The sequence below is a fragment of the Dromiciops gliroides genome, chromosome 4 (assembly GCF_019393635.1).
Source record: "Dromiciops gliroides isolate mDroGli1 chromosome 4, mDroGli1.pri, whole genome shotgun sequence".
In the NCBI taxonomy this organism is placed as follows: Eukaryota; Metazoa; Chordata; class Mammalia; order Microbiotheria; family Microbiotheriidae; genus Dromiciops; species Dromiciops gliroides.
Genome location: NC_057864.1, coordinates 168018842 through 168044446, shown reverse-complemented (window position 1 = coordinate 168044446; position 25605 = coordinate 168018842). Strand labels below are relative to the sequence as shown.

General features: G+C 38.4%; 1 protein-coding gene across 1 annotated transcript in view; it reads right to left on the bottom strand.

The window, feature by feature from the left end:
* The window catches only part of TEX14 (testis expressed 14, intercellular bridge forming factor), a 183886-nt gene that overhangs the window by 156235 nt on the left and 2046 nt on the right, over positions 1-25605 (bottom strand). Inside the window, exon 2 of the mRNA XM_044003986.1 lies at positions 1467-1603. Within this exon, the coding sequence (XP_043859921.1) occupies positions 1467-1602 (136 nt within the window). The 5' untranslated portion in view covers position 1603. The remainder of the gene's footprint in view (positions 1-1466; positions 1604-25605) is intronic.

Genomic DNA, 25605 nt, shown 5'->3' with positions numbered 1-25605 from the left:
CTAAATTCTGTTAGACCATGCTACTTATACAAAAGAAAAAAAAAATCACAATATTTTTTCCTGAAGTTAAGGGAAAGCAGAAACTCAGTTTGTGTTTTGTTTTCCTTCAGGGAAAAGTATCATCATTAATAACAAACAGTTATACGAAACTGCCCTAAAAGTGGGATGAAACGTCACAATAGATGACTATGTACACATTTTATTACTTTCATGATTTTAAAACACTTTTATAACACCACAAAGTCCTCTAATATACCAGACAACTTAATATTAGAATTAAGTGCCTTGGGAATCAATAACAGTATGATTTAGTTCTGCATGTCATTTTCAACTGATTTTACCAGATGAAATAAGTAATATTTGTAGGGTTGGAGGGGGACCTTAAAAGTCCAATTTCCTCATTTTAAAAATCAGGAAACTGAAGCCCAGAGAGTTCCATGGTCACTTGATAAGGTCTGTAAATATATTACAAGTGGCACGGCTGAAATTTGAATCCTCTGATTCTGGATCCAGTACTCTTTCCAATATATAATGTTCTTTTTTTTTTTTAATTAATAAAGTTTTTTTTTCCCCATTACATGTAAAGATAGTTCTCAACTTTTGTTTATACAAGCTTTCCAATTTCAGATTTTTCTCCCTCCCTCCACTCCCTTCTCCCCTCCCCATATAATGCTCTTAAGGTGAATATGTATATACTTTTTTTTTTGGCAGGGTAATGAGGGTTAAGTGACTTGCCCAGGGTCACACAGCTAATAAGTATCAAGTGTCTGAGGTCGGATTTGAACTCAGGTCCCCCTGAATCCAGGGCTGGTGCTTTATCCACTGTGCCCCTATGTATATACTTAAGCTGCCCCTGTATGTATATACATAGCTGCCCCTATGTATATACTTAAGAATTCTTTTTAAGCAAAAAATTTTTTTTCTACATATAAGGTATTTTATTTTTTCTGTTACATGTAAAGATAGTTCTCAACTTTTGTTTATACAAGTTTAAGCAAAATTTTAATGATGGTCTTGCCACACTTAGCAAAACTTCATTTATTTCATTCATCCATTCATTTATTTATTTATTTTTGTGGGGCAATGGGGGTTAAGTGACTTGCCCAGGGTCACACAGCTAGTTAAGTGTCAAGTGTCTGAGGCTGGATTTGAACTCAAGTCCTCCTGAATCCGGGATTATCCAGTGCACCACCTAGTTGCCCATCAAAGCTTCATTTAAAAATGATTTTTAGCATGTCTCTTAAAACCTCTATTTTAATAATATAGATTTGGTAGTCCAAAAAAATGTATTTCCAACCACATTTTATCAAGATTTTCAGTTCAGGGCTTACCAGGAAATTTCTTAGTACATAGTCTCTGATTTTTGCCTCCATATTTTTATCTATCTGTCGATCTACCTCCCTCCCTCTTTACCTGCCTACTGATATTCTGAATCATCTTTATTCACATCTCTGTATTGTGCTTACCTTTCTTCAGAATTTTTTTCACTTTAACATAGTTTCCTTGTTTGACATATTCATGGAACTGAGCTTCCAGAGAGTCATTCCTTAATGAACCAAGCTGTACAGGGCAGGGGATTGGAAGCTGAATAGCTCGTGACATCCTGTTCTCACATATACACAGACACACAAAAGAAACAACATTTTAAAAAAATTAATGAGAATATATCAGAAATAGAATGAGTCAAATTACTCAATTTATTAATGACAAGCCTTTCCCCTAATTTAATATCAGGGGAAAGGCCTGAATATTAAAGATCATATTATTTAAAAATTTAGAAGGTATAAAAAGAAAATATAGCAATAAAATTTTATTTTAAAAAAATTAGGTGAAAGAAAAACTTCTAATTATAAAAATATAGTTATTAAAATCCCACTAATTTAATGACTAAAAAATAAAGAGTAATTAATTTTCTACTAAAGTCCTCTTTTGATACCTGACATGGGGTTTAGGATAAACCAGAAGTTTCTCCTATGAAGAAGCAAAACCAAAGATTAGCAGATAACAAGATAGAGGCATGGAGGAATCAAGGGCCTATTAAAGTTTAGATTGACAAACTAGATACCAGGACAGACACACCTAAGAAGTAAGGGGAAAAAAAAAAAAGAAGTAAGGGGAGACAAAATTCTACAGCAGAAAAGTCAATTACGAATGGCTACTACCTGACTAGAGCTAGGAGACAGAGATAATCCGAAAGATCAGGACCATCATTTCACAAAAATCCTCCTGGACTCAAAGGAACATGACAAACATCCAAGCTTTCCCCACCCCACCCCAAAGGGAACTTTCCAGTTTTCAAATGGACACCCCATCAATCCTCTATAAAAGTTTTTGCCTTCCTTCTGTTTTAAGGGGAGGAGAATGTTTCTAAGCCCTTCTTGAGGGGTGATGTCTTTGACTTCCTACTTGGTCACTTTCTCTAGCACCAAATAAAAGAACACTTTAATTCTATTGGACTATGTGCAAGAGTGTAATTTTTTTTTTTTTGGTAAGGCAATTGGGGTTAAGTGACTTGCCCAGGGTAACACAGCTAGCAAGTGTCAAGTGTCCAAGGTCGAATTTGAACTCAGGTCCTCCTGAATCCAGGGCTGGTGCTCTATCCACTGCACCACCTAGCTGCCCCAAGAGTGTAATTCTTTATTGAGGAATACCTAAGAACTACCACCTCTCCCCTGTGACAATATACCTCATTATGGCACAGAGTTGATGCTGGATTCTCTAATGCTTTGCCAAGTCCTACAAAGATCTGAAAGGCTTCTAGTATTAAAAAGATACTGAGAGGGGCAGCTAGATGGCACAGTGGATAGAGCACTGGCCCTGGAGTCAGGAGTACCTGAGTTCAAATCTGGCCTCAGACACTTAACACTTACTGGCTGTGTGACCCTGGGCAAGTCACTTAACCCCAATTGCCTCACACACACACACACACAAAAAAAGATACTGAGAAAATCAAACAGATAGTTCTGTGAAAGCTACCTAGCCATATTCTAGAGGCTCATCAATAAGTAAGGTGAAGGGGTCACTTTTGAAGGGCTGAGGCAAGGGCTTTAAGTAGCTGCAAATAAAACAGGGAATCATAATTTGGGGTTTTAGACCTTTGATCAAAACCCAACAAAAAAAGCAGGGTGAAAGAATCAGTACAGCCTAGGTCTCATATATAACTCATAGACTAAGGAAAAAGGGTACCAGACCAAGTGTCATTGGTAAATCCAAGGAGAAACTACATTGGGTCCCCTTTTCCAGTCTAAGTTGGAATAGGAGAAATAAAAGAATAGTAAGGGTACCAGGCAAGGGGTCCAACCAGGAAGAATCAAAGAAGCTTTCTAGTGTGAAGATGATGGCTGAGTCCTGTACTTATACCAGAGCAGGGAATTCAGAGAATCATGTGATCTCTAAGCCATTTTCTCCCCTTGAGAGAGAAGTGACTTTTCTCTTGGTCAACTTTCTCTAGCACCCAAAATAAAAGACTATTTTATTCTAATCGGCTTGTGTGTAAGAGGGTGCTAATTCTTTAAAGAGGAATACCTAAGGACCCCCACCACCAATTTCCCCATGACAATTATGAAGTTATTTCTCAAAGGAATAAATCTAAGTTATTGATAAATATTTTAAAATTTTCTAAATCACTAACAAGGCAATGCAAATTAAAACAATTCTAAGATTCTACCTCATTCTTATCAGGTTGGCAAAGATGAGAAAAAGGGAAAGTGATAATTGTTGGAAGGTTTGCAGGAAAATAAAATCACTCAAGCACCACTGATAGAGCTGTGAATTTTCCAGACTTTCTGAAAAGCAATTTAGTTCTACATCCAAAAACTCACTAAACCTTTAAGCCAACAATACCACTATTAGGCCCCAAAGAAGGACCCACATGTAAAAATATTTATAGCAATTCTTTTTTATAGCAGCAAAGAACTGGAAACCTAATAAGTGGGCGATTGGTGGACAAACTGTGCTACATAAACATAATAGAATATTGCTGATGTAAGAAATGAAAAAAGGATGCTCTCAGAGAAAACTAGTTAGATTTTCATGAACTGATATAGAGTGAAGTTAAGTAGTACTCTGGAGAACAATTTATACAATAATAAAACTGTAAAGAAAAACAACTAAGAATGATTACTAATGACATGATTCCAGTCAAAAGATGGTAAGACATGCTATCTATCTCCTGGTAGTGGGGTGATGGAACTCAAAGTACAAATTGATTTTTATGTTTTCTGGCATGGCCAATGTGGAAATTGTTTTGCCTATGTGATGATTACATGTGGCCTTGACTTGTCTTTTCTTTCTTTCAATTGGCTGGGTGGGGGGGAGGGGGAGGAGGGAGTTACAGGGGAAAAGAGGGCTAGTAATAAGGTTACTAAAATTTAAAAAAAAAATGAAAAGAGGGTCACTGAAGCATCTAAAAAATGTACAGAAGGTCAATAGGGAACAAACAAACTGAAGAGCTTTGAAAATAATGTTTCCTTATATACCCGGAGGGAGAAGAAAGCTGTAAGTGGTAAAGATTTGCAGTTGCATGTGCAATCCTTATTTCCATACAGGAAATCATCTTATTTGATGTTTGTTAAGATCTGAATTTTTTAAAAATTAAAATTTTTAAAAATGGTTTTCAGTCATAGGTCTAGTATATCCTAAGGTAAAATAATTATTAGGGAGCATTATTTTTTTTAGAATATAAAGAAAGAATATTTTTAAAAGAATATAAATAATGGGGATTAAGGGAAATTTGAGAAAAATTTTAAAAGTTAATCTACTATTCCCACAAAAGAGAGGTGGTTAAGAGATAGGAATAAAAAGTTTTCAAAAGAAGAATAGATAAACAATAAATAAAACTCCTGAAAAAGGTTCAAAATCATTAACTGCTACAAGTGGCCTATTATAGACCCCAGAAGCTGCTTGCTTAATGCCATCTGTATAACACTTCAGTATATGAAGTACTGAAAAAAATCATCCACGAGTGAATATTAACCTATTTACTGTACCTATAAATATAATAGAGTCTGCAGACTGGTTTGGTTAAGGGTTAAGAAAGTCAGGAAATGATGAACAATGGCAGTTTTATTCTGTTTTACTCTTAATTAACCTTGATTCTCTGAACCATGAAGCCTCTTCTCCAAACTCCTAATGAGCTTATAATGGTCATCAGAGTAGAGGAGTGAACCCATCTGTTCTGAGAGAACTTCTCAGTTAAGGTCATTAAGATCAAGTCCAAAAATCTGTAGTCAGCTAGAGAATCAGAATCTCTTCCAAAGTGTCTTTTCTCCCTTCAACTACTCCCCATTACATTGGTCAAAGATCCTAATCTCAAAGCATACACCTGGGAATTTAAGACACATAACATCCTTTCTGCCCATCAATCACTGCCCCAAAGCCCTCCAGCACTGAAAAAAGCTGGTTAAATATCAATGACATTATCAGAAATGAGACCTTTCCAATATATAAAAGGAAAATTGAGGATTCTTATTTGGATACTGTAACTCCCCCCAAACTGATCTGATGCTAAAGGCCCCTGGCCATGAACGGACAACTCAACTGCAGGTCCAATGCCTGACTCATGACAGAAGAACCAAAGCATCTTCCCCCTACTCCAAATTTTGGTTGGTTATAAGAGAATATCCTTCAATAAATCTCATAAGGATACAGATAAATTTTGTGCATGGACTATTTTTTATTTCTCTTTTGTCAGTCTTGCTTTAGCACAAAATCACCCATTTAGAAAATATTGCTGTTAATGCAAAAATGGACAAAAGGTCCTAATTACTTCTCTTGCACCACTAAATAAAATTAATGAAATGCTAAATAAAGCTAATTCACTAATGAACAGATAAATAGAAAATCTTCAAGTTCTGAGGTAATCCTTTCTCTCATCAGACTGGCAAAGGTAAAAAACTCACAGTTTGGAGGGGCTTAAAAAAAAGCATGCATGCTGGAAAATGATATGAAATGATATGAGAAACATTACTAACATGTTCACACCCTTTAACTTATAGTTTATACTCCTAGGATCATATCCTAAAGAGGTGTAAGAAATAATGGGCTTTTTGCCAACGCCCAAAGGCCCCCAACCAGAGGAGATTGATTTGGATTGACTGAATTAAGTAAAACTGACTGACTGCTGATTAACTCACTTAAAGTTGACTTGATTAAAACCACACCTGCCTGACTCCAAAAAGGGAGTGTTCTCAGAGGCTGTGGACTATGACATCAACACAAGACCACCCTCAAGTCCATCGAACCAATGGATTTGGGTGACATTAGCCAATCAGCTTGAAGCAGTATGTAAGGACTGCCTCTTCCAGGGGATGCAGGAAGTGCTGTTCTCTCTCTCACAGTTCCTTGCTCAAACAAGCTCGTGGTGGCAGAAGACTTGGGAGAAGAAGGCCAGCCTGAACTCTTATCTCTCCTCTAGGGTAGATAGGCTTTCCTATCTTTCTGAACTCCACGTGTTCTCTCTTTACTCTTTAATAAATGCTTAATGCCCAAAGACTGGTGCTAAAGCTTCTAATTTTTAAGCAAACCTAGCTATCTTTCCCTACACTTGGGACAAAAATAGGCTTCCACACATTTAGTTTTACTCATCACAGTGGTTACTGATAACAAGAAAAAATCCATATGTACAAAACTGTATGTAGCAACAATTTGTAAATAAGAACAACTTGGAAACCAAAGGGGTTTAACAATTGGGGAGAGGCTGAACAAATTATGGTATATGAATGTGATAGACTATATTATTGGACTACAAAGGAGTACAAACATCAAGAAGTCAGAAAAACATAGGAAAACTTTGTTATGAAATTATACAGAACAAAGACAAAGGCAAAAGAACAATGATTCAACAGTGTACAACTCTAAATTAAATATTGAGAAGGCAATAACATTTCAGTCAAATAAAAAAACTTAACGGTACATAATCCTTTTTGTTAAGAAGCAACACACCATTAACATTTGGGAGGAATACTTTGAAGGTACATGAGGAGTTACTTGACTGGAAGCATTTTTTTTTTGGTAGGGCAATGAGGGTTAAGTGACTTTCCCAGGGTCACACAGCTAGTGTTAAGTGTCTGAGGCTGGATTTGAATGGAAGCATTTTTTGACATAATGGGTTATTTATAGCCCAAAAGACTGATAGTTAAGTGCTCACAGAAACTATTTTCATAAGACCTATTTTTTTTAAATTACAAGATCAGAAGAGAGTGTAAACACAGTCCCCCACTACTACCACAAATTATGCAGTCCAGTTTCCCATATTTGGGAAATCACAGGAGTTGAAATGATGGGGGGGGTGAATTTAATTGATCAAACTGATTGTGAGGCATCCCAAAGAATTACAAGACTCAGTGACTAGGTTTCCCAAGTTTTAATAAAATACTGTGCCGACCACAGGGAGGCACCAAGGAGATAAGTGTCTCAAATAGGGGAATGAAAATGGTTATATTTATACTGAGAAAAAGTAGGTTATCTCCTTGTTATCTTAATCTCCTCTTTAAGGAGGTACATGGGATGTTTTGTCCTAATTTGGACTTCCTGGGGTCCTAAGACAACCCCCAAGGTGGGTACCTTTTTCCTTGGAGGTATGTTTTTGGGGTTTATGTGTCATAAGGTGAACCTAAGGACACATTTGGTCCTTTCAGCGCATGTTCCTAAAGACATGCTTAAACTTGTCAGACCCAGAGGGTCTCTGTGTTTTTGATCTCTTTACTTAAGATCTGGTTTCTAGGTGTTCTGTCATCTAGGAATATTAATGGCTATTAATGGTTATTAGTCCCTAGTTATTGTCTCTGTTGATGGAGAGGGTTGACAGGGATTCAAACCCTCTTGATTACTATAAGAACACAAACCTAAGTTTCTCTGTTAACCCTTTTAGGAACTATTGATCTTAGGTTATCTGTTAACCTCTTTTAGCTACAGTTGATAGGTTATCTATTAGTCCCTTTTAGAGCTCAGGTCTTAGCTCAGATCTTAGGTTGTCTGTTAACACTTTTAGCCTCCTCTATCAAACCCATGCAAAGCATAATGGATAAGCCTCAACCTGGAAAACTCCCTTCATGTTGAAGGCATCTCCCCTGCCAGGTTAAGTATGCAATGACCACACCTTCACAAGCAAATCAGTTTACATCCATGGTCACACCCTCCCCAAGACCAAAAAGTTCTACTTTGGAAACAATACAGCACAAATACTATGAATGATATTCAATGTTGTGGTTTCACAGATTTCACAAGTCCCACCCCACAACATTCACTTCCTGAACCTTTCCCATAGTGAACTGGAGACATCTGTTTTACATATTACTCACCTCTCAACATAGTGCAAAGTCAAGCAGCTTGCTTTGCCTCCTACTCCGGCAAGCCCCTACTCTTCCAAGTCTGCAGGATGAACATGTACTCCCTCCCCTTTCCCCTTGGTATGGCCTTTACACCTCATAAACCATTTTCCTAGGGAGTCACTTCATTTGATTCTCACCCAACCAAAAGTCAGAGTCATCCTCTAAGGAAACTTAATTTCAGAAATTTCCTCAAAATCACAAAGGAAAAAGGAAAGACTAGACCCCATTCTCCTAATCCAGTGCTCTTCTACCTCTCATCTCCAAAGAACCACACACTATTTTTACATTTTTTGGTACAATTAACTCGTCTGTCTTGTATTATTCGCCAAATGGGAGTACTTTTCCACCTTCTGTAGAGACCTTGAAGAATCCACTTAGGTTGTTCCCATTGAAAATCTTGGGTGGCAGCATGAATCAATGAGATTGTGAAAATGCTCTCAAGCTTGAATTCAGTCTTGTGAACCCCAGTACTGAGGCTCTGGGACCTGATTTTGACAATTCATTTTAGAAAATTCTACCAAACATGAAGCTCTAAAAAGGAAATGGATTTATATTGCCTTTATTGTAACCTTTCTTCTAGGAAAGAACCTTTGTTAAAATTTTACCATATTCTAATCTGATCACCAGCAACTAATCTGTGTATCAAAGACACCAGTAACTGAAAAAAAAAAAGTATATTTCCTTGATAAAAACCAAAACATTTTAAAATCACAAAGTACCTTCTTGTTATAAAATATCAACAGAGGAGCACAGCCTCTTCCTACCATAAAACATACAGCTGAGTTTGTTGTATTTGAGGAAAATCATATGAACTCAGGACATCCAAACTGGAATGAATAAACCTTACTTAGTTCTGGGAAAGCCATCTTCACAACCACAGCACTTATCCTGCCAGATAAATATAATAGGCCTCTCTCCATTCCCTACCACCCTCTGCCACCAATACCTTTGAACATTTACCACCTTTAAATCCATGATCACTTCTACAAGACTTGACCTATAGACACACTTCAGGATAGTTAAACATGCCAAGGCAATAAAACTCCAATTCAATGTTGGAGAACTTGAGAAAACATCTTCCTGTATGAAGTCAAAAAGAAAATTATTTTACAGTCTGAGGAACCTTACTTACTCTACATTCCCTATTATCAATTAATTGCTGATTTACTAAAGTTTCTATTTTTCAAGGTTTCACCAGTCTTACATTCTTTTTACAGATAGGACATTTCTTTTCTTTTTTGATGAGGCAATTGGGATTAAGTGACTTGCCCAGGGTCACACAGCTAGTAATTGTCAAGTGTCTGAGTCCAGATTTGAATTCAGTTCCTCCTGAATCCAGGGCCTGTGCTCTATCCACTGCACCACCTAGCTGCCCCCCAGATAGGACATTTCTATATTGGTTTCCCAACCCCACACTGCATTAGAATTGGCCTCCATCTTGATAGTTACATGCACTATTATAGCCACAAACCTTAAGGCAGGCATAACCAGCAGCCTCTAGAAGCTTTGAGCTGGTCATGGTGGTACAGATGTGCTGACCCCTGAAATTTTTCCAAATCTCACAAATGCTCACACATAATTTGTGAGTGTAGATAAAATGAGGTGGGGGGAGAGTGATGAACTGTCTATTTCAGTTCAAAATACTATGATCTCAAGTTCAAATTCTAGCAAGCTACTATCTCTCAGACTATCAGTTTTCTTATCTATAGAATATAGTACCTACCTCCAGTGGATAGTAACCATAGGGTTTTGTAAAGAGTACGAAAAAAGCACCTTCATTTTGATATCTCTTCTACATGCTCACAATTTGAGCACTGTTTGCACATGATCACCAATAACTCATCCTTTTAGGAACAACTGACTCCTTAGACAGAACAGAGAACAACCTTCTAGATATCTGCTAGAACTTGGGAGATGTAGAATGCCCATAAGACTGAGCCCTGACCAACCTACATGCTGATACTTGATCTACAGATTCCATACCCTTACTGCCTTCTCATTTACATTCCTCATACTTCTATTCCACTATAAAGGGGTCTTATTTCACTATAAAGTACAGAACAAATGACATCATAATTGACCTTGTGATGAAGGAGGGATGTGTCTGAAATGAAGATATTAAGGTACCTGACTAGGTCTTTATGTAGAACATATATAAACATAAACATATATAGATAATATATACATACACACATATTTTCTCCCTTCTATATAATTTCACCTTGTTGTCTCATGAAAATCTTTTATGGATTTAATTCATCCCTATGCAGATGATTTCTCTCACTCACTCCTGAGTTTGTCTCCCATCATGAAGTGCCTCTTGAACATCTTGAATTCATAATATCCAAAACAGAACTCATTATGTTTCCTACTTTTCACCCTTAAGCCTTCTCTTCCCAACTTCCTATTTCTATGGAGGGCACCACCATCCTCCTGGTCACCCAGGCTCATTAACTTCAGTGTCGTCCCTGAATTCTCACTCATTAGTCCATTCTTCAACTCAAAATATATAAAACCATTTTAGGGTTATGCACTATGTAAATGGAAGGTATTCTTAGAGGGAAAGGTCTAACATTAAAGGGTTCTTATGGGAAGGTATGTTTAGAGCTGAATCTTAAAAGAAGTGAGGAAAAAGAAGCAGAAGTGAAAAACTAGAGCATTCCAGATATGGATAATTCTCTCAGAGAAAAATTACCCCCTTCATTATAGTATTCCCCTATCAGGTTAAAAAAAAACCACCAAAAAGAGTTATAAAATAAAAGTCCAGTTATACAAACAACCTCACGTATGAAAATTACTTAGCACATTCTTTTTTTTTTTTTTTAGTGAGGCAATTGGGGTTAAGTGACTCGCCCAGGGTCACACAGCTAGTAATTGTTAAGTGTCTGAGGTCGGATTTGAACTCAGGTCCTCCTGAATCCAGGGCTGGTGCTCTATCCACTGCGCCACCTAGATGCCCCTCAAGCCCATTCTTCTTCATGTATATCTGTTTTATATACCTATATGCCAAAGGTCATGTAAAAAATTATTGAGTGAAAAGGGGTCATGAGTGGGGAAAGTTTAAGAAACCCTGCCCTAGACTATTGTAACAGCCACTAATTGGTTACCTTATCTCCATTCTCTCCAATCTTCAATCCATTCTTCCCACCCAAAGTCACCTTCCTGTACACCATTCTAAAAATCCTACTTTTCCACTAATAGCTTTTTAGTGACTTTTAGTTGCAGACTGAATCAATTGCATTATTATCTTGGCATTCAAGGTCATCTGCAATTTGTTTCCAATTTACCTTATCTCATACTGTTTCCCTTCTCATACTCTTGAATTCCAGCACAGATGGACTTATCCCATTTTCATCTTGTCTTCCCTTGTCTCCATGCTTTTGCACTCTATAATTTTTTACATGACCTTTGGCATATAGGTATATAAAACAGATATACATAACCTTTGACTGTTGCCAAATTTTTTGTGACCCCCACATTCAGTGACCCCATATGGTGTCATGACCCACGTTTAAGAAGCTAGGGTCTAGGGGCAACTAGATGGTGCAGTGGATAAGCACCAGCCCTGGATTCAGGAGTACCTGAGTTCAAATCTGGCCTCAGACACTTACTAGCTGTGTGACCCTGGGCAAGTCACTTAACCCCAATTGCCTCACCAAAATAAAATAAAATAAAATATTTATTAAGAAAAAAAAAAGAAGCTAGGATCTAGGGGAAAAGTGATAAGGGCTTGAACCAGAATGGTGCCAACAGTACTAGATTAGATATACTGATTGCTTAAGGAAGAATTTAATACTTAGAAACTGGATGTGGGGGAAAGTTGAAGAGAAAAATAAAGAATGAATTAAAGGTTACAAGTCTGGGTGACTGAGAAAGCATTGTCAAGAATAGAAATAAAGAAATTAAAGGGAGGGACAGGTTTGGAGGAAGGTGAGGAGTTCGATTTTTTACAAGTTAAGTTTGAGATGCTACAGTAGGGGGCAGCTAGGTGGCGCAGTGGATAAAGCACTGGCCCTGGATTCAGGAGGACTTGAGTTCAAATCCAGCCTCAGACACTTGACACTTACTAGCTGTGTGACCCTGGACAAGTCACTTAACCCTCATTGCCTTGCCCCCCACCCCCCAAAAAAAAATGTTGCAAGAGATGCTATAGTAATATCCAGGAAGCAGAAATACAGAGCTGGAAATCTGGAAAAAAGTTGGAAATGGAAGATTTATGGGTCATATGCATAGAAGTGATAATTGAAGTTAAGTGACTAGATAAGATCACCAAGGAAAGACTTCAGAAAGAGAAGAGGAACACGTACAGAATCTTGCCAAAACCCAATTTTTAAGAAGGAGAGGATGAGAAGTCAGAAAAAAGAAAAAGGAGAAAGGAAGTGGAACCATAAGAATTCAGGGAAAGAAAGCATGCAAATAAACATTTACAAACGAGCTATATATATAGAAGAAATAGGAAATAATTAAGGGGCATGAAGGAGGAGGGAAGCACTGGAGTTAAGAAGTGTTGGGGAAAGCTTCCTATAGAATGTGGGATTTTAGTTGGGAATTGAAGGAAGCTAAGGAGGTAGATAGAGGGAGAGCATTCCAGGCATGAGGGGGAGGATAGCCAAAGAGAATGCCTGGAGCCAGAGATGGAGTGTCTTGTTTGTGGAAGAGCAGGAGTCTCTTCACTAGATGGAAGAGTACATGGCAGGAAGTAAGTCATAAGAACACTGGAAAGGTACTGATGCAGAATGAAGTAAGCAAAGTCAGGAAAACACTGTACAGGTACACAATGTCTACTATATTGTAAATGGAAAAAATACCCATCACAAAAAACTGAAACTGAATGTTAAGAAATTATCAATAATATCTAAAGAAAAGATTTAAGAAAATACCTGTGCTGTTCCTTTGTAGAGGTTGGGGTACACAGATATGAATCATTACATGTAACATTAAAATATTTCAAGGTGTTGATCAGTCTTATTAAACCTTTTTTTCTTTATCCCCTTTTCTTTCTTTTTAAGAAATTCTTTGCTTTATATATAAGGGATGGTTCTCTGGGATAAGGGAAAGAGTGCAATACAGGAAGAAATATAAATGGGAAAAATGTAAAAACAAAAGATATCAATAAAAATCTATTTTTAAAAAGAGGAGTTTTAATAAAGTGGTGGGAACTGAAGATAGAAAGCAAAGGGTTGAGAAAGTGACAGCTTGAAAAGATAGCAGGGTCTAGAGAAATTATTTTTAGGATAGGGAAGAGCATGTTTGCAGGAAGGAACCAGCAGACTTGAGAAAGCTTGAAGCTATATGTCACATCTATTATAGCACTTCATTTCCACATACCTTATCTTTTTTGCAATCTAAGAACAATTCTGTTAGGTAGATATTGCTGGCATTTCATTTTATGAATCATGAAAGGCTTAGGATAAGGAACTTCCCTAAGGTCACCAAGCTAATTGACAGCCTTAGGAATAGAACCTAGTTCTTCAGATTACCAACTTTTCCCTCTACCTCTCAATTTTTGTATGCCTTATATATTACACCTTTATGTACCAACAGGGTTGATGGGGGAATCCAAGGAGACAATGGATATAATATGCCAAGTCTTTTTGGGGGGGGGTGGGGTGGGAGGCAGGGCAATGAGGGTTAAGTGACTTGCCCAGGGTCACACAGCTAGTAAGTGTCAAGTGTCTGAAGGCATATTTGAACTCAGGTCCTCCTGAATCCAGGGCCAGTGCTTTATCCACTACGCTACCTAGCTGCCCTCATATTACATCTTTATGATACAACATTACACTCCTTATCTTTCAATGCCTTAGTCACTGTGTTTAAATCCTAGCTCTTCCTCATTAGCTGTGTGTATATTTTGGGACCTTTGGGAATGATCATGTGTATTAGGTTGAATAATTTTGAAAAATCAATGTTAAATTTCTTTTGTAGTGATGTGATAAACTTTGTGATAATTCTTTCTGGAAAAGGGAGGGTGGAGGGATATTCTGTTTAGCAGACAATGAGCTTTGGGTTGGAAGAATGAACTAATGTTTGATGATCATCTAAAGCCCAGGTGGAAAAATCCCCAAATTGAGTCTAGTATCATGGATATAGAGCTGGAAGAGAATTCAAAAGGCGTTTTAGTCCAACTCTTTCATTTTACAGATGAAAAAAAACAAGATTAAGAAAAGTTAAATGGGGGCGGCTAGGTGGTGCAGTGAATAAAGCACCGGCCCTGGAGTCAGGAGGACCTGAGTTCAAATCCGGCCTCAGACACTTAATACTTACTAGCTGTGTGACCCTGGGCAAGTCACTTAACCCCAAATGCCTCACTAAAAATAAAAAAAAACAAACAACAACAAAAAAAGAAAAGTTAAATGACTTGACCAAAGTGAGGCAGGTAAGTAAGCATCAGAGGTATGATTTGAACCAAGGTCCTCTAACTCTATAGTCATTATATTATATGAATCACAAAATCAGACTTATGAAGGAAAGATTCTCCTTAATCTTCTCTGGGGTCAGAAAGCAACTAGATACACCCAAGAGGAACTACCCTAGGCTTTGGCAACCTTAGTAAGGATTATTTTAGAAAGTTTAGGTATAACAGCATGGATAGATTTCTTGCACATACACAATCTAATCACCCTTATCTGCTGTTATATTTTTTAGCCCCTCAGGATTTCTCTTATAGAGAAATAACAAAAGAAAAAAAGTATTTATTTGAAAAAGGAACATACGAAGAATGAGTTTCTTTATTTCAAGAAATTTTTATCATTATGAATAAACAGGATATTTTTAAATGTTCAAAAAGTGCTTCATATACATTAACTTGTTTGATCAAGTTTATTAAGCCATTCAAACAAGTTTACTAACACTGAAACTCTGTGTATATGTGTGCATGTGTCGTGTTTATTAGGAAGCAATTGTAGTTTAGTGGAAAATGCACTGGACTTGGAAATCAGAGGGCCTGGGTTTAAAATCTCATTTTTATTACTACCTCACAATAACTGGTACTCTTGAGATATTAAATAGTTTAGAACTTGACAGACTACCCTCCAAATTTTCCAAAATGAACCTCTTTTTAATAAAGGGTCACAAGTTATTTAACCTGTTCTGGCCTCAGTTTTCTCATCTATAAAACAAGGAGGCTGGAATATGATCAATAAAGTCCATTCTGGCTCTAAATTTTATGACCTTGAGGAGGTAAAGCAAAGATAATGGAGTAAAGAAGCACTCAGTTAAGCACTCCCAAATTCCTCTGCAAGCAACTCTAAAATGATGCCTCAAGTTGAATTCTGGAGTGGCAGAACCAACAAAATTCTGCAGCTCAAGACACTTGAAAAAGTCAACAAGAAAGGTAAGTCTCACTGCATTAGTGGTCAGGACCATGCAACATAAGCTACATCGTAGTGCCAGCATTGGTGGCAGCAGCAGCTTTGAGAACCCACCATCAGTGGGGGGGCTGGACCACTGGTTGGAAGGAGATTTTTGGAGACCCTTTGCTGGTGCTGGGTTCAGGACCCTGATGCATTGCCTATACACAACTCGGGGTCACAGTCCCAGGGCCAAAAGGAATGATACCACTTGCAGCCACAGGGGAATTGAGGCCCTGGTCACAGTTACAGGGCAGAGAAGAGTGCTTATGGTCATTCACAAGACAGAAGGGAACCCTAGCAACTGAAACTTCAGGAGAGCAAGGGACCCAGTCACAGTCACGTGGCCTGAAGGAGTGCTACAGAGGAACAAGGTCCCTTCCTGGGTAAAGACCAGAGCATGGGCCAGAAGAGCAGTGACCACACCTCTCCTTAGATCATACTACCTTGGAAGAACTGAAAATCTACAGACCCCAAGAGCTAGATCTGAAAATAACAACATGAAAAACCTGACGCTCAGGATAGTGACCACTCCACCTTGGGAGCGGAACTCAATTTTAACATCAAATTAAAAGCCAAGAAATAGGCTGGAAAAATAGGCCAAAAAAACCCAACAAACAAAACCTACCTGACCACAGAAAATTATGGTTACAGGGGAGATCAAGACACTAACTCAGAAGAAGAAACAGAAGTCAAAACAGCTACATGCAAAGCCTTAAAGAAAAATGTGAATTGCTCACAGGAATGAGCACGTGCACACATGCGCGTGCGCGCACGCACACACACACACACACACACACAATTCCTGAAAGGGCTCAAAAAGGATTTAAAAAATAAAATAAGAGAGGCATAGGAAAAATTGGGAAAAGAAATAATAGTGATACCAGAAAATAATGAAAAAAGAGTCAATAGTTTAGTAGAAAATACACAAAAATACTGAAGAAAATAACACCTTAAAAAACAGAATTTTCCAAATGGTATAAAGAGGCATAAAAATCAACTAAAGAAAAGAACACCTTAAAATGCAAAACAGGCCAAATGTGAAAAGAGGCAAGGAAGCTCACTGAAGAAATTAATTCCTTAAAATTGAAACTGGGAAAGTAGAAACTGGCAAAATATTAGGAGATCCCCCTCTTTTCCAGAGCTAAGGCCCAAAAAGCAAGCTGTGCCGAGCTTGGCAAGACAAGAATCCTTTGTGATCACCCTCTGGCAGAATCATACAATTCACCAGGTGTTCTCTGAGCTGGACAAGCACAGGACAAACTCAGAAAGTCCTGCAATGAATCAAACTTGTCACATTCTTGCTGTTACCCCTCACTGTCAGGGCTACAGCTCATTTGGCAGCCACTAGTATAAGTACTAAGATCTCCCCACACTGTCTTGGGCTTTCTTACTAGGGGCAGGACCCTGGCATATGCATCCTTGCTTGCAAGCCATTTTCCTCACTTTGAAAATGAAACTTCTAGGGCAGCTGGATGGCTCAGTGGATAGAGCACCGGCCTTGGATTCAGGAGGACCTGAGTTCAAATCCAACCTCAGATACTTAACACTTACTAGCTGTGTGACCCTAGGCAAGTCACTTAACTCCAACTGCCACACACACACACACACACACACACACACACACACACACACAAAATGAAACTTCTATTTAATTCCTGACTCTCCTTTCTCTAGCTTGCTCTGTTTGGCTCTGGCCATTCACAGATTAGAGGCTGATTTCTGCCTGGTTGACAAAGCTAAAATGATTTCATAAGAAACAAAGATAAGATGAAACTTAAAAAAGGAAAAAATGTGAAATATCTCACTTGGAAAAACAACCGACCTGGAAAAAAGATCCAGAAGAGATAATTAAAGAATTATTGGATTAACTGAAAGCCATGATCAAAAAAAAGAGCCTACACATCATGTTTCAAGAAATTATCAAGGAAAACTTCCCTTATATCCTAGAAACAGATGACAAAATAGAAAATGAAAGAATTCACCAATCACTTTCTGAAAGAAATCCTTAAACAAAAACTCCCAGAAATAGTATAGCCAAATTTTAGCTCTCCTAAATTTCAGAGCTTCCAGGTCAAGGAGAAAATACTATAAGTTACATGAAAGAAACAATTCAAATATTGTGGAACCACAGTCAGGATCACACAAGATTTAGCAGCTTTCATATTAGGGGATCAAAGGGCTTAGAATATGTATTGTAGAAGGCAAAGGAGTTATTTTTACAACCAAGAATAACCTATCCAGAAAAATAGAGTACAGCATTTCAGGGGGGAAAATGGGCATTTAATGAAATTGAAGGCTTTCAAGCATTCCTGATTAAAAGAACGGAGATGAATTGAAAGTCTGACTTTCAAACAAGACTTAAGAGAAGCATAAAAAGGTAAACACAAAAGAGAAAGTATAAGGGAATCAATAGGACTAAAATGTTTACATTCTGTGGTAAAAATTATTTGTGGTAAAGATATAGAGAATCCAGCTTACTGGAAATTTTAGCTGAATCATTTGAGAGATTGCGCATGCTACTGAAGTGGCTTTTGAAGGACCTCCTTTTTTGGGGAGGAGAATGCGAGGAACTTCTGGACTTAAAAGTGAGGGCAGGAACAGAAGTTGGCATTCTCTGGCTGTTAAACTTAGCTATGGTGGCGCACGTGGGCGAGAGGATTTCAGAAACACGTGGTTGGTGTTCAGCTTTGGGTGTGCTGGTTCTTGGCCTGGCGGGCAGTTTGGGATTTGGTGAGTTTTTAAAGGAAAATAGACTAAGTTTAGATCTAGGGTCATTCATCTGTATTTCTACTTCCCTATTTCCCTAATTGGTATCACCTTTTGTTGTCTAATTAATTCCCAAGCAATAAAAACTAATCCCTCACAGATTAAAGCTCAGATGCTTCTTTTTCTTAGTGGTCTGGGAGATATATATATAGATATATAGATATATATATATCAAATTTTAACTTTTCGTGTGTGTGTGTGTGTGTGTGTGTGTGTGTGTGTGTGTGTGTGTGTGTAGAGTGATGAAATAATGAGATTTAGCAGATACTCAAACATCCACCTGGAGATTAATCTAGACTGACTGAATCAAGTAAGAGTGATTAACTGCTGATTAGCCTACTTCAAGTTAACTGGATTGTAATCACACCTTGAGAACACCTTCAGAACCAATGAATTTGGATGACACCAACCAATCAGCTTGAAGCAGTGTGTAAGGACCTCCTCTGTTCCAGACCTATAAAAAGCTTCCACAATCAGTTTGCTGGAGAGAGTTCGTGATTGAAGCAGGCTTGTGGCAGAGGACTTGAGGAAGAACCAGACCAGGCTGGAACTCTAGGCTAAATAGGCTTTTTCTTAACTTTCTGAACTCCATGGGAATATCTGCATGCTTTAATAAGTGTTTAATGCCCAAGGACTGGTGCTAAAGCTTCTAATTTAAGGCGACCACAATTTAGATTTTAAACATCACAATACACACACACACACACACACACACACACACACACACACGGGAAAAGTTAAAAGGGGGAGTTTAATATTCCGTATATCCAATTTTGAATCTCACAATTCCTATATGAGAAGATGATAATTGTAACTTTGTAGAACTTTATCATTATTAAGGCAGTCAGAAGGAGTATATATGGACAGAGGGCGCAGGTATGAATTGACTTTGCAATGATTAAAAAAAACAAAATTAAAGGATGAGAAAGAGGGATGCACTGGGAGAATGGGGAATGGAGGGGAAGAATAGAATAAATTATCTCACATAAAAGAAAGAGCTTGTTACAGTGGAGGGTAAAGTTTGACTCTTACTTTCTGTAAGGGCCTTATTTAGTATGGGGAGAGTTAATTGGGTGGCTGCCATAATATTGGGGTAAGAAAGGAGATTAACAGCCTCTTTTTTGTTGTTGTTGGTTTTTTTTGTTTTTCTGGTGAGGCAATTGGGGTTAAGTGACTTGCCCAAGGTCACACAACCAGTAAGTGTTAAGTGTCTGAGGCCGGATTTGAACTCAGGTCCTCCTGACTCCAGGGCCGGTGCTCTATCCACTGAGCCACCTAGCTGCCCCCTAACAGCCTCTTTTTAAAAAACAAAACAGGTTTTATTAATGGGAACAAATTTAAAACACAAGTGAGGTTAACAGAGATAGGGACAATGAGAAAGGGAATAGGGGAAGGAAAAAAAATACGACCCACTTCCCAAGTGATTAGAATCTGAATATCTGGGTTAAAAAGGCCCCAGGTACCCCAAACCTGCATCCAGCCCAGCTAGCTCCAAAGAGCTAGCCTCGCCTCAACAACACAAACTCACCACCACCCAGAATCCGTAGTTCCATGGAGAACCAGCTGCGCAGTGTTCCCCGGCCCGGACCAAGGGTCCACCACACCAGCGTCTCTCTCCCTCTCTCCTGCACACCAGAGTGAGTTCTCTCCTCCCTGGCTTCTTCCTGAAAACCTCTGCAAAACCGGAAAACAGGGTCGTCCACACACCCAGCCCCAAGCTAATTGGCTGGCAACTCTGATTGACAGAACTAACAGGCAGCTCTACAAATGCAAGCCGGCCAGCTTCCGGACACCGAAGACCACCTGACTTGTCCTCACCAGGCTTCTCGTCATGGCGGGGCTTCCCTACAGTATCTCTCCAGCATTCCAATTCTCACATCTCACTGGAATTGGCTCAAAAAGGGAATAACACATACATTTAATTGGGTATGGAAATCTATCTTAACCTACAGGGAAGTAGGAGGAGAAAGGGATAAAAGAAAAGGGTTGGGGCTGACAAAAGGGAAGGAAGATTGGGGGCGGGGTAGTGGTCAAGAAGCTAAATAGACTTTTGAGGAGGGCCAGGGTGAAAGGGGAGAGAGAAAAGGATAAATGAGGGGGGGAGGGAGGGAAATAGAACAGAGGACATACACAGTTAATAATCATAACTGTCAATGTGAATAGGATGAACTCACCGAAAAAACGAAAGTGGATAGCAGAATGAATTAAAAACCAGAATTCAACAATATGGTATTCATAAGAAACACACTAGAAACAGAGGGACACACATACAATAAATAAAAATAAGGTGCTGGAGCAGAATTTATTAAGCTTCAGCTGCAGTTAAAAAAAAACCAAACATGGTAGTAATCATGATCTTAGACAAAGTAAAAGCAAACAGACCAAATTAAGAGAGATAAGTAGGGAAACTACATTTTGCTAGAAAGTACATAGACAATGAAGTTATATCAATACAAAACAAATGCACCAAATGGCATAGCATCCAAACTCTTAAAGGAAAAGTTAAATTAATTAGAGGAGGAAATAGTAAAATTATATTAGTAGGGGAACTCAACTTTCCCCTCTCAAAATTAGGGAACTCTAACCATAAAATAAACAAGAAAGAAGTTAAGGAAATGATTAGAATTTTAGAAAAGCTATATATGACAGATTTCTGGAGAAAACTGAATAGGAATAGAAAGGAGTATACATTTTTCTCAGCTGTACATAGCACCTTTTCAAAAACTGACCATTTATTAGGAGCATAAAAACCTCATAACCATATTCAGAAAATCAGAAATATTAAATGCACCTTTTCCAGACCATAATGCAATAAAAATTAAGTTCAATAAAGCACTACTGAAACAGATTAAAAATTAATTGGAAGCTAGTCTAATCCTAAAGAGTAAGTGGGTCAAAGAACAAATCACAGAAACAATCAATCATTTCATTAAAGACATTGACAACCATAAGTCAACATACCAAACTTTATAGGATACAACCAAAGCCATACTTGGGGGAAAATTTATCTCTCTAAATGCTAACATCAATAAAATAGAGAAAGAGCAGATCAACAAACTGGGCAAGCAACTAAAAAAACCTAGAAGGAGAACAAATTAAAAATCCCCAATACAACACCAAACAGGAAATCCTGAAAATCAAAGGAGAGATTAATAAAATTGAAAGAAAACCACTGAGCTAGTAAGTAACACTAGGTGCTGGTTTTATGGGGGAAAATGATAAAATTGATAAGCCATTGGTTAATTTTATTTCAAAAAAGAAAAAAATATCCCCATTACAAGTATCAAAAACAAAAAGAATAAATTCACCACCAATGAAGATGAAATTAAAGAAATTATTACGAGCTATTTTGCCCAATTGTATGCCAATAAATCTAAGTGAAATGGGTGAATATTTGCAAGATATAAATTGCCCAGATTAACAGAAGAGAAATCGAATACTTAAATAACCCTATATTAGAAAAAAGAAGTTGAACAATCCATAAATGAGCTCCCTGAGAAAAAATCCCCAGGACCAGATGGATTCACAAGTGAATTCTTACCTAACATTTAAAGAACAATTCATTCCAATTATGTATAAATTATTTGGAAAAACAAGCAAAGAAGTCCCACCAAATCCCTAATATGACACAAATATGGTGCTGATTTTCTTATCTTATACTCCATCTTTGTCTACCATCCCCAAATCTAGTTCCTTTTTAAAAAATAAACTTCTGGGCCCTGGAGTCAGGAGGACCTGAGTTCAAGTCCAGCCTCAGACACTTGACACTTACTAGCTGTGTGATCCTCGGCAAGTTGCTTAACCCCAATTGCCTCACCCCCCCCCCCCAAATAAACAAATAAACCTCTTGGAGATTTATGTTGACTTTTTTTTTTCTTTGTTTGTTTTTTGGGGTTTTTTTTGCGGGGCAATGGGGGTTAAGTGACTTGCCCAGGGTCACACAGCTAGTAAGTGTCAAGTGTCTGAGGCCGGATTTGAACTCAGGTACTCCTGAATCCAGGGCCGGTGCTTTATTCACTGTGCCACCTAGCCGCCCCCTTATGTTGACTTTTAAGAAAAAAAGAGAGAGAAAACAGTTTATCATGAATTTAATAATTTCCCCCAGTTTTCCTGCTATTTATTGTCCTTCCATTTTCATCCTTATATGCCCTTGGGATGACTTTGCTTAGTTAGATATCTTGCCAGGAAAGACAACATACAAACAACTATGTACAAAGAACACATATACAGGATAAATGGCTCTGTCCTGGACCATCATGTTTTCTTTATATATATATTATTTCACTTGAGGAATCTTATCAGTTCCCATAATTTCTTTCTTTTTTTTTTTGTGGGGCAATGAGGGTTAAGTGACTTGCCCAAGGTCACACAGCTAGTGTCAAGTGTCTGAGGCTGGATTTGAACTCAGGTCCTCCTGAATACAGAGCTGGTGCTTTATCCACAGTTCCCATAATTTCAATGACCATCTCAAGGTGATGACTCTTAGATCTATTTATCTAGTCCTAACCTCTCCCCTAACATCTAGATTCACAACTCTAATTGCAACTAGACATTTCAAACTGGATGTTCTATAAACATCTTGTTTTTTTTGTTTTGCGGGGCAATGGGGGTTAAGTGACTTGCCCAGGATCACACGGCTACTAAGTGTCAAGTGTCTGAGGCCGGATATGAACTGAGGTACTCCTGAATCCAGGGCCGGTGCTTTATCCACTGCACCACCTAGCCACCCCTTTATAAACATCTTTAACTCAATTAAGTCCAGAACTGAACTCACCTCTTTCCCCAAACTCTCCTCCCCTTCTGAATTTCCCTTAATTGCTGGGGGGTGCCACCATCCTCCCAATCATCTAAACTCATATATCATTCTCGACTCCTCATTCTTTCTCACCCCCCAAATCCAATCTATTATCAAGACCTGTCAATTTTATCTTAGTAGCAACTATCTCTTATGATTCCCCTTCTCTCCAATACCACTACCACCCTGAATCAGGCCCTCTCACTTCGCACCTGACCTACTGTAATAGCCTTTTGGTTGGTTTTCCTGACTCAAGTCTCTCCCCTCTCCGATCCATTCTTTACTTGGCTGTCAAATTAGTCTTCCTAAAATGCAAATATGACTATGTCACCTCCTGTTCAATAAACTTCAGTAGCAACCTATTACTTCTGGGATCAAATATAAAATCCTTTGTTCGGTATTCAAAGCCCTTCACAATTTGACTCTGTCCTACCTTTCCAGTCTTCTTCCACCTTACTCCCCACACACATTCTACAATATAGTGAAATTAGCCTCTTTTTTGTTTCTCATGAGCACAAGATACTTCATCTCCTAAAGCCATGCATTTTCTTTTCTTTTTCTTTTTTGTGAGGTAGTGAGGGTTAAGTGACTTGCCCAGGGTCACACAGCTAGTAAGTGTCAAGTGTCTGAGGACAAGATTTAAACTCAGGTCCTTCTGAATCCAGGGCCGGTGCTTTATCCATTGTGATACCTAGCTGCCCCCAACCACGCATTTTCATTGGTTATCTCCTAGGCCTGGAATACTTTTCCTCTTTACCTTTGTCTCCTGGCTTCCTTTCTTCAAGTTTCGCCTTTTACAAGAAGCCTTTCCTGATCTTTTTTTTTTTTTTTTGGTGAGGCAATTGGGGTTAAGTGACTTGCCCAGGATCACACAGCTAGTAAGTGTTAAGTGTCTGAGGACAGATTTAAACTCAGGTCTTTCTGAATCTAGGGCTGGTGCTCCATCCACTGTGCCACCTAGTTGCCCTCCGCTTATTTTTGTTTGTTTGTTTGTTTTTTGTTTTTAGTGAGGCAATCGGGGTTAAGTGACTTGCCCAGGGTCACACAGCTAGTAAGTGCCAAGTGTCTGAGGCCGAATTTGAACTCAGGTACTCCTGAATCCAGGGCCAGTGCTTTATCCACTGTGCCATCTAGCTGCCCCCCTCCGCTTATTTTTAATGCTAGTGATAAATAATACTCTATTGATCATCCCTAATTTATCTCATTTTTCACATGTATCTTTTTTTATAGTTATTTTCATGTTGTCTCCCCTATTAGACTGTGAATCCTTGAGAACAGGAACTGCCTGTTGCCTTTCTTTGTATTTCAAGAACTAAGCACAGTGCCTGACATATAGGCATTTAGTAAATACCTAAGGAGAATAAATGAAGACATTTGAGGATAATCTCAGCAGAAAGGAACTAATATTAAGAAGGAACAGCAGGGGACAGCTAGGTGGCGCAGTGGATAAAGCACCGGGCCTGGATTCAGGAGGACATGAGTTCAAATCCAGCCTCAGACACTTGACACTTACTAACTGTGTGACCCTGGGCAAGTCACTTAACCCTCATTGCCCTGGAAAAAAAAAAAAAAGGAACAGGAAAGCTCTCCTGTGGAAGGTGGAATTTTAGCTTAGATTTGAGTAAGCCAGAAATCAAAGCCAAAGGAGGGCATCCCAGGCAATGGGGACAGTGAGTGAAAATGGATGGAATTGGAAGATGGAGTCTTGTGTGAAAAACATCAAGGAGGCCAGGTTGTGGAGAGGATGAAAGTTTAAGAAGGCTGGAAAGGTATGAAGGGCCTCAGATACAAAGGGCTTTAAAACCCAAACAGGAATTTATATTTGATCCTGGAGGTACTTGGAGGCTAGTGAAATTTACTGAATAAGTGGATGATGTAGTCAGACCTGTGCTTTAGGAAGACTACTTTGGCAGCTGAATGGAGAAAGGAGGCCAAGAGAAGGTTACTGCAATGGTCTAGACATGAGTCAATGAAGGCCTGCATCAAGGTGGTAAAAGTGTTAAAGAAGAGAAGGGAAAATATACACTGGAGATATTGCTTAGTAGACTCGACAGAATTTGGCAATAGACTGGATATGGGAGAGAGATGGAAGAGTTGAGGATGATACCTATGTTGCAAACCTGAGTGACTAAGAGGATGGGGCAGCTTTGGACAGTAATAGGGGATTATAACTATTACTTTTATCATTCACTATTAAATTTAATTATACCAATTTAAAAGTTATCACTAGCTACTCCATTAGAATAAGTAATACTATGTGTTCAGTGCCTTGAACAAAGTAGAGGTTCAATAAATAATCAGTAATTAATAAACTTAGAGTCTAACTCCCTCATTTTAAATACTACAAAACAGAAGGCCAGGG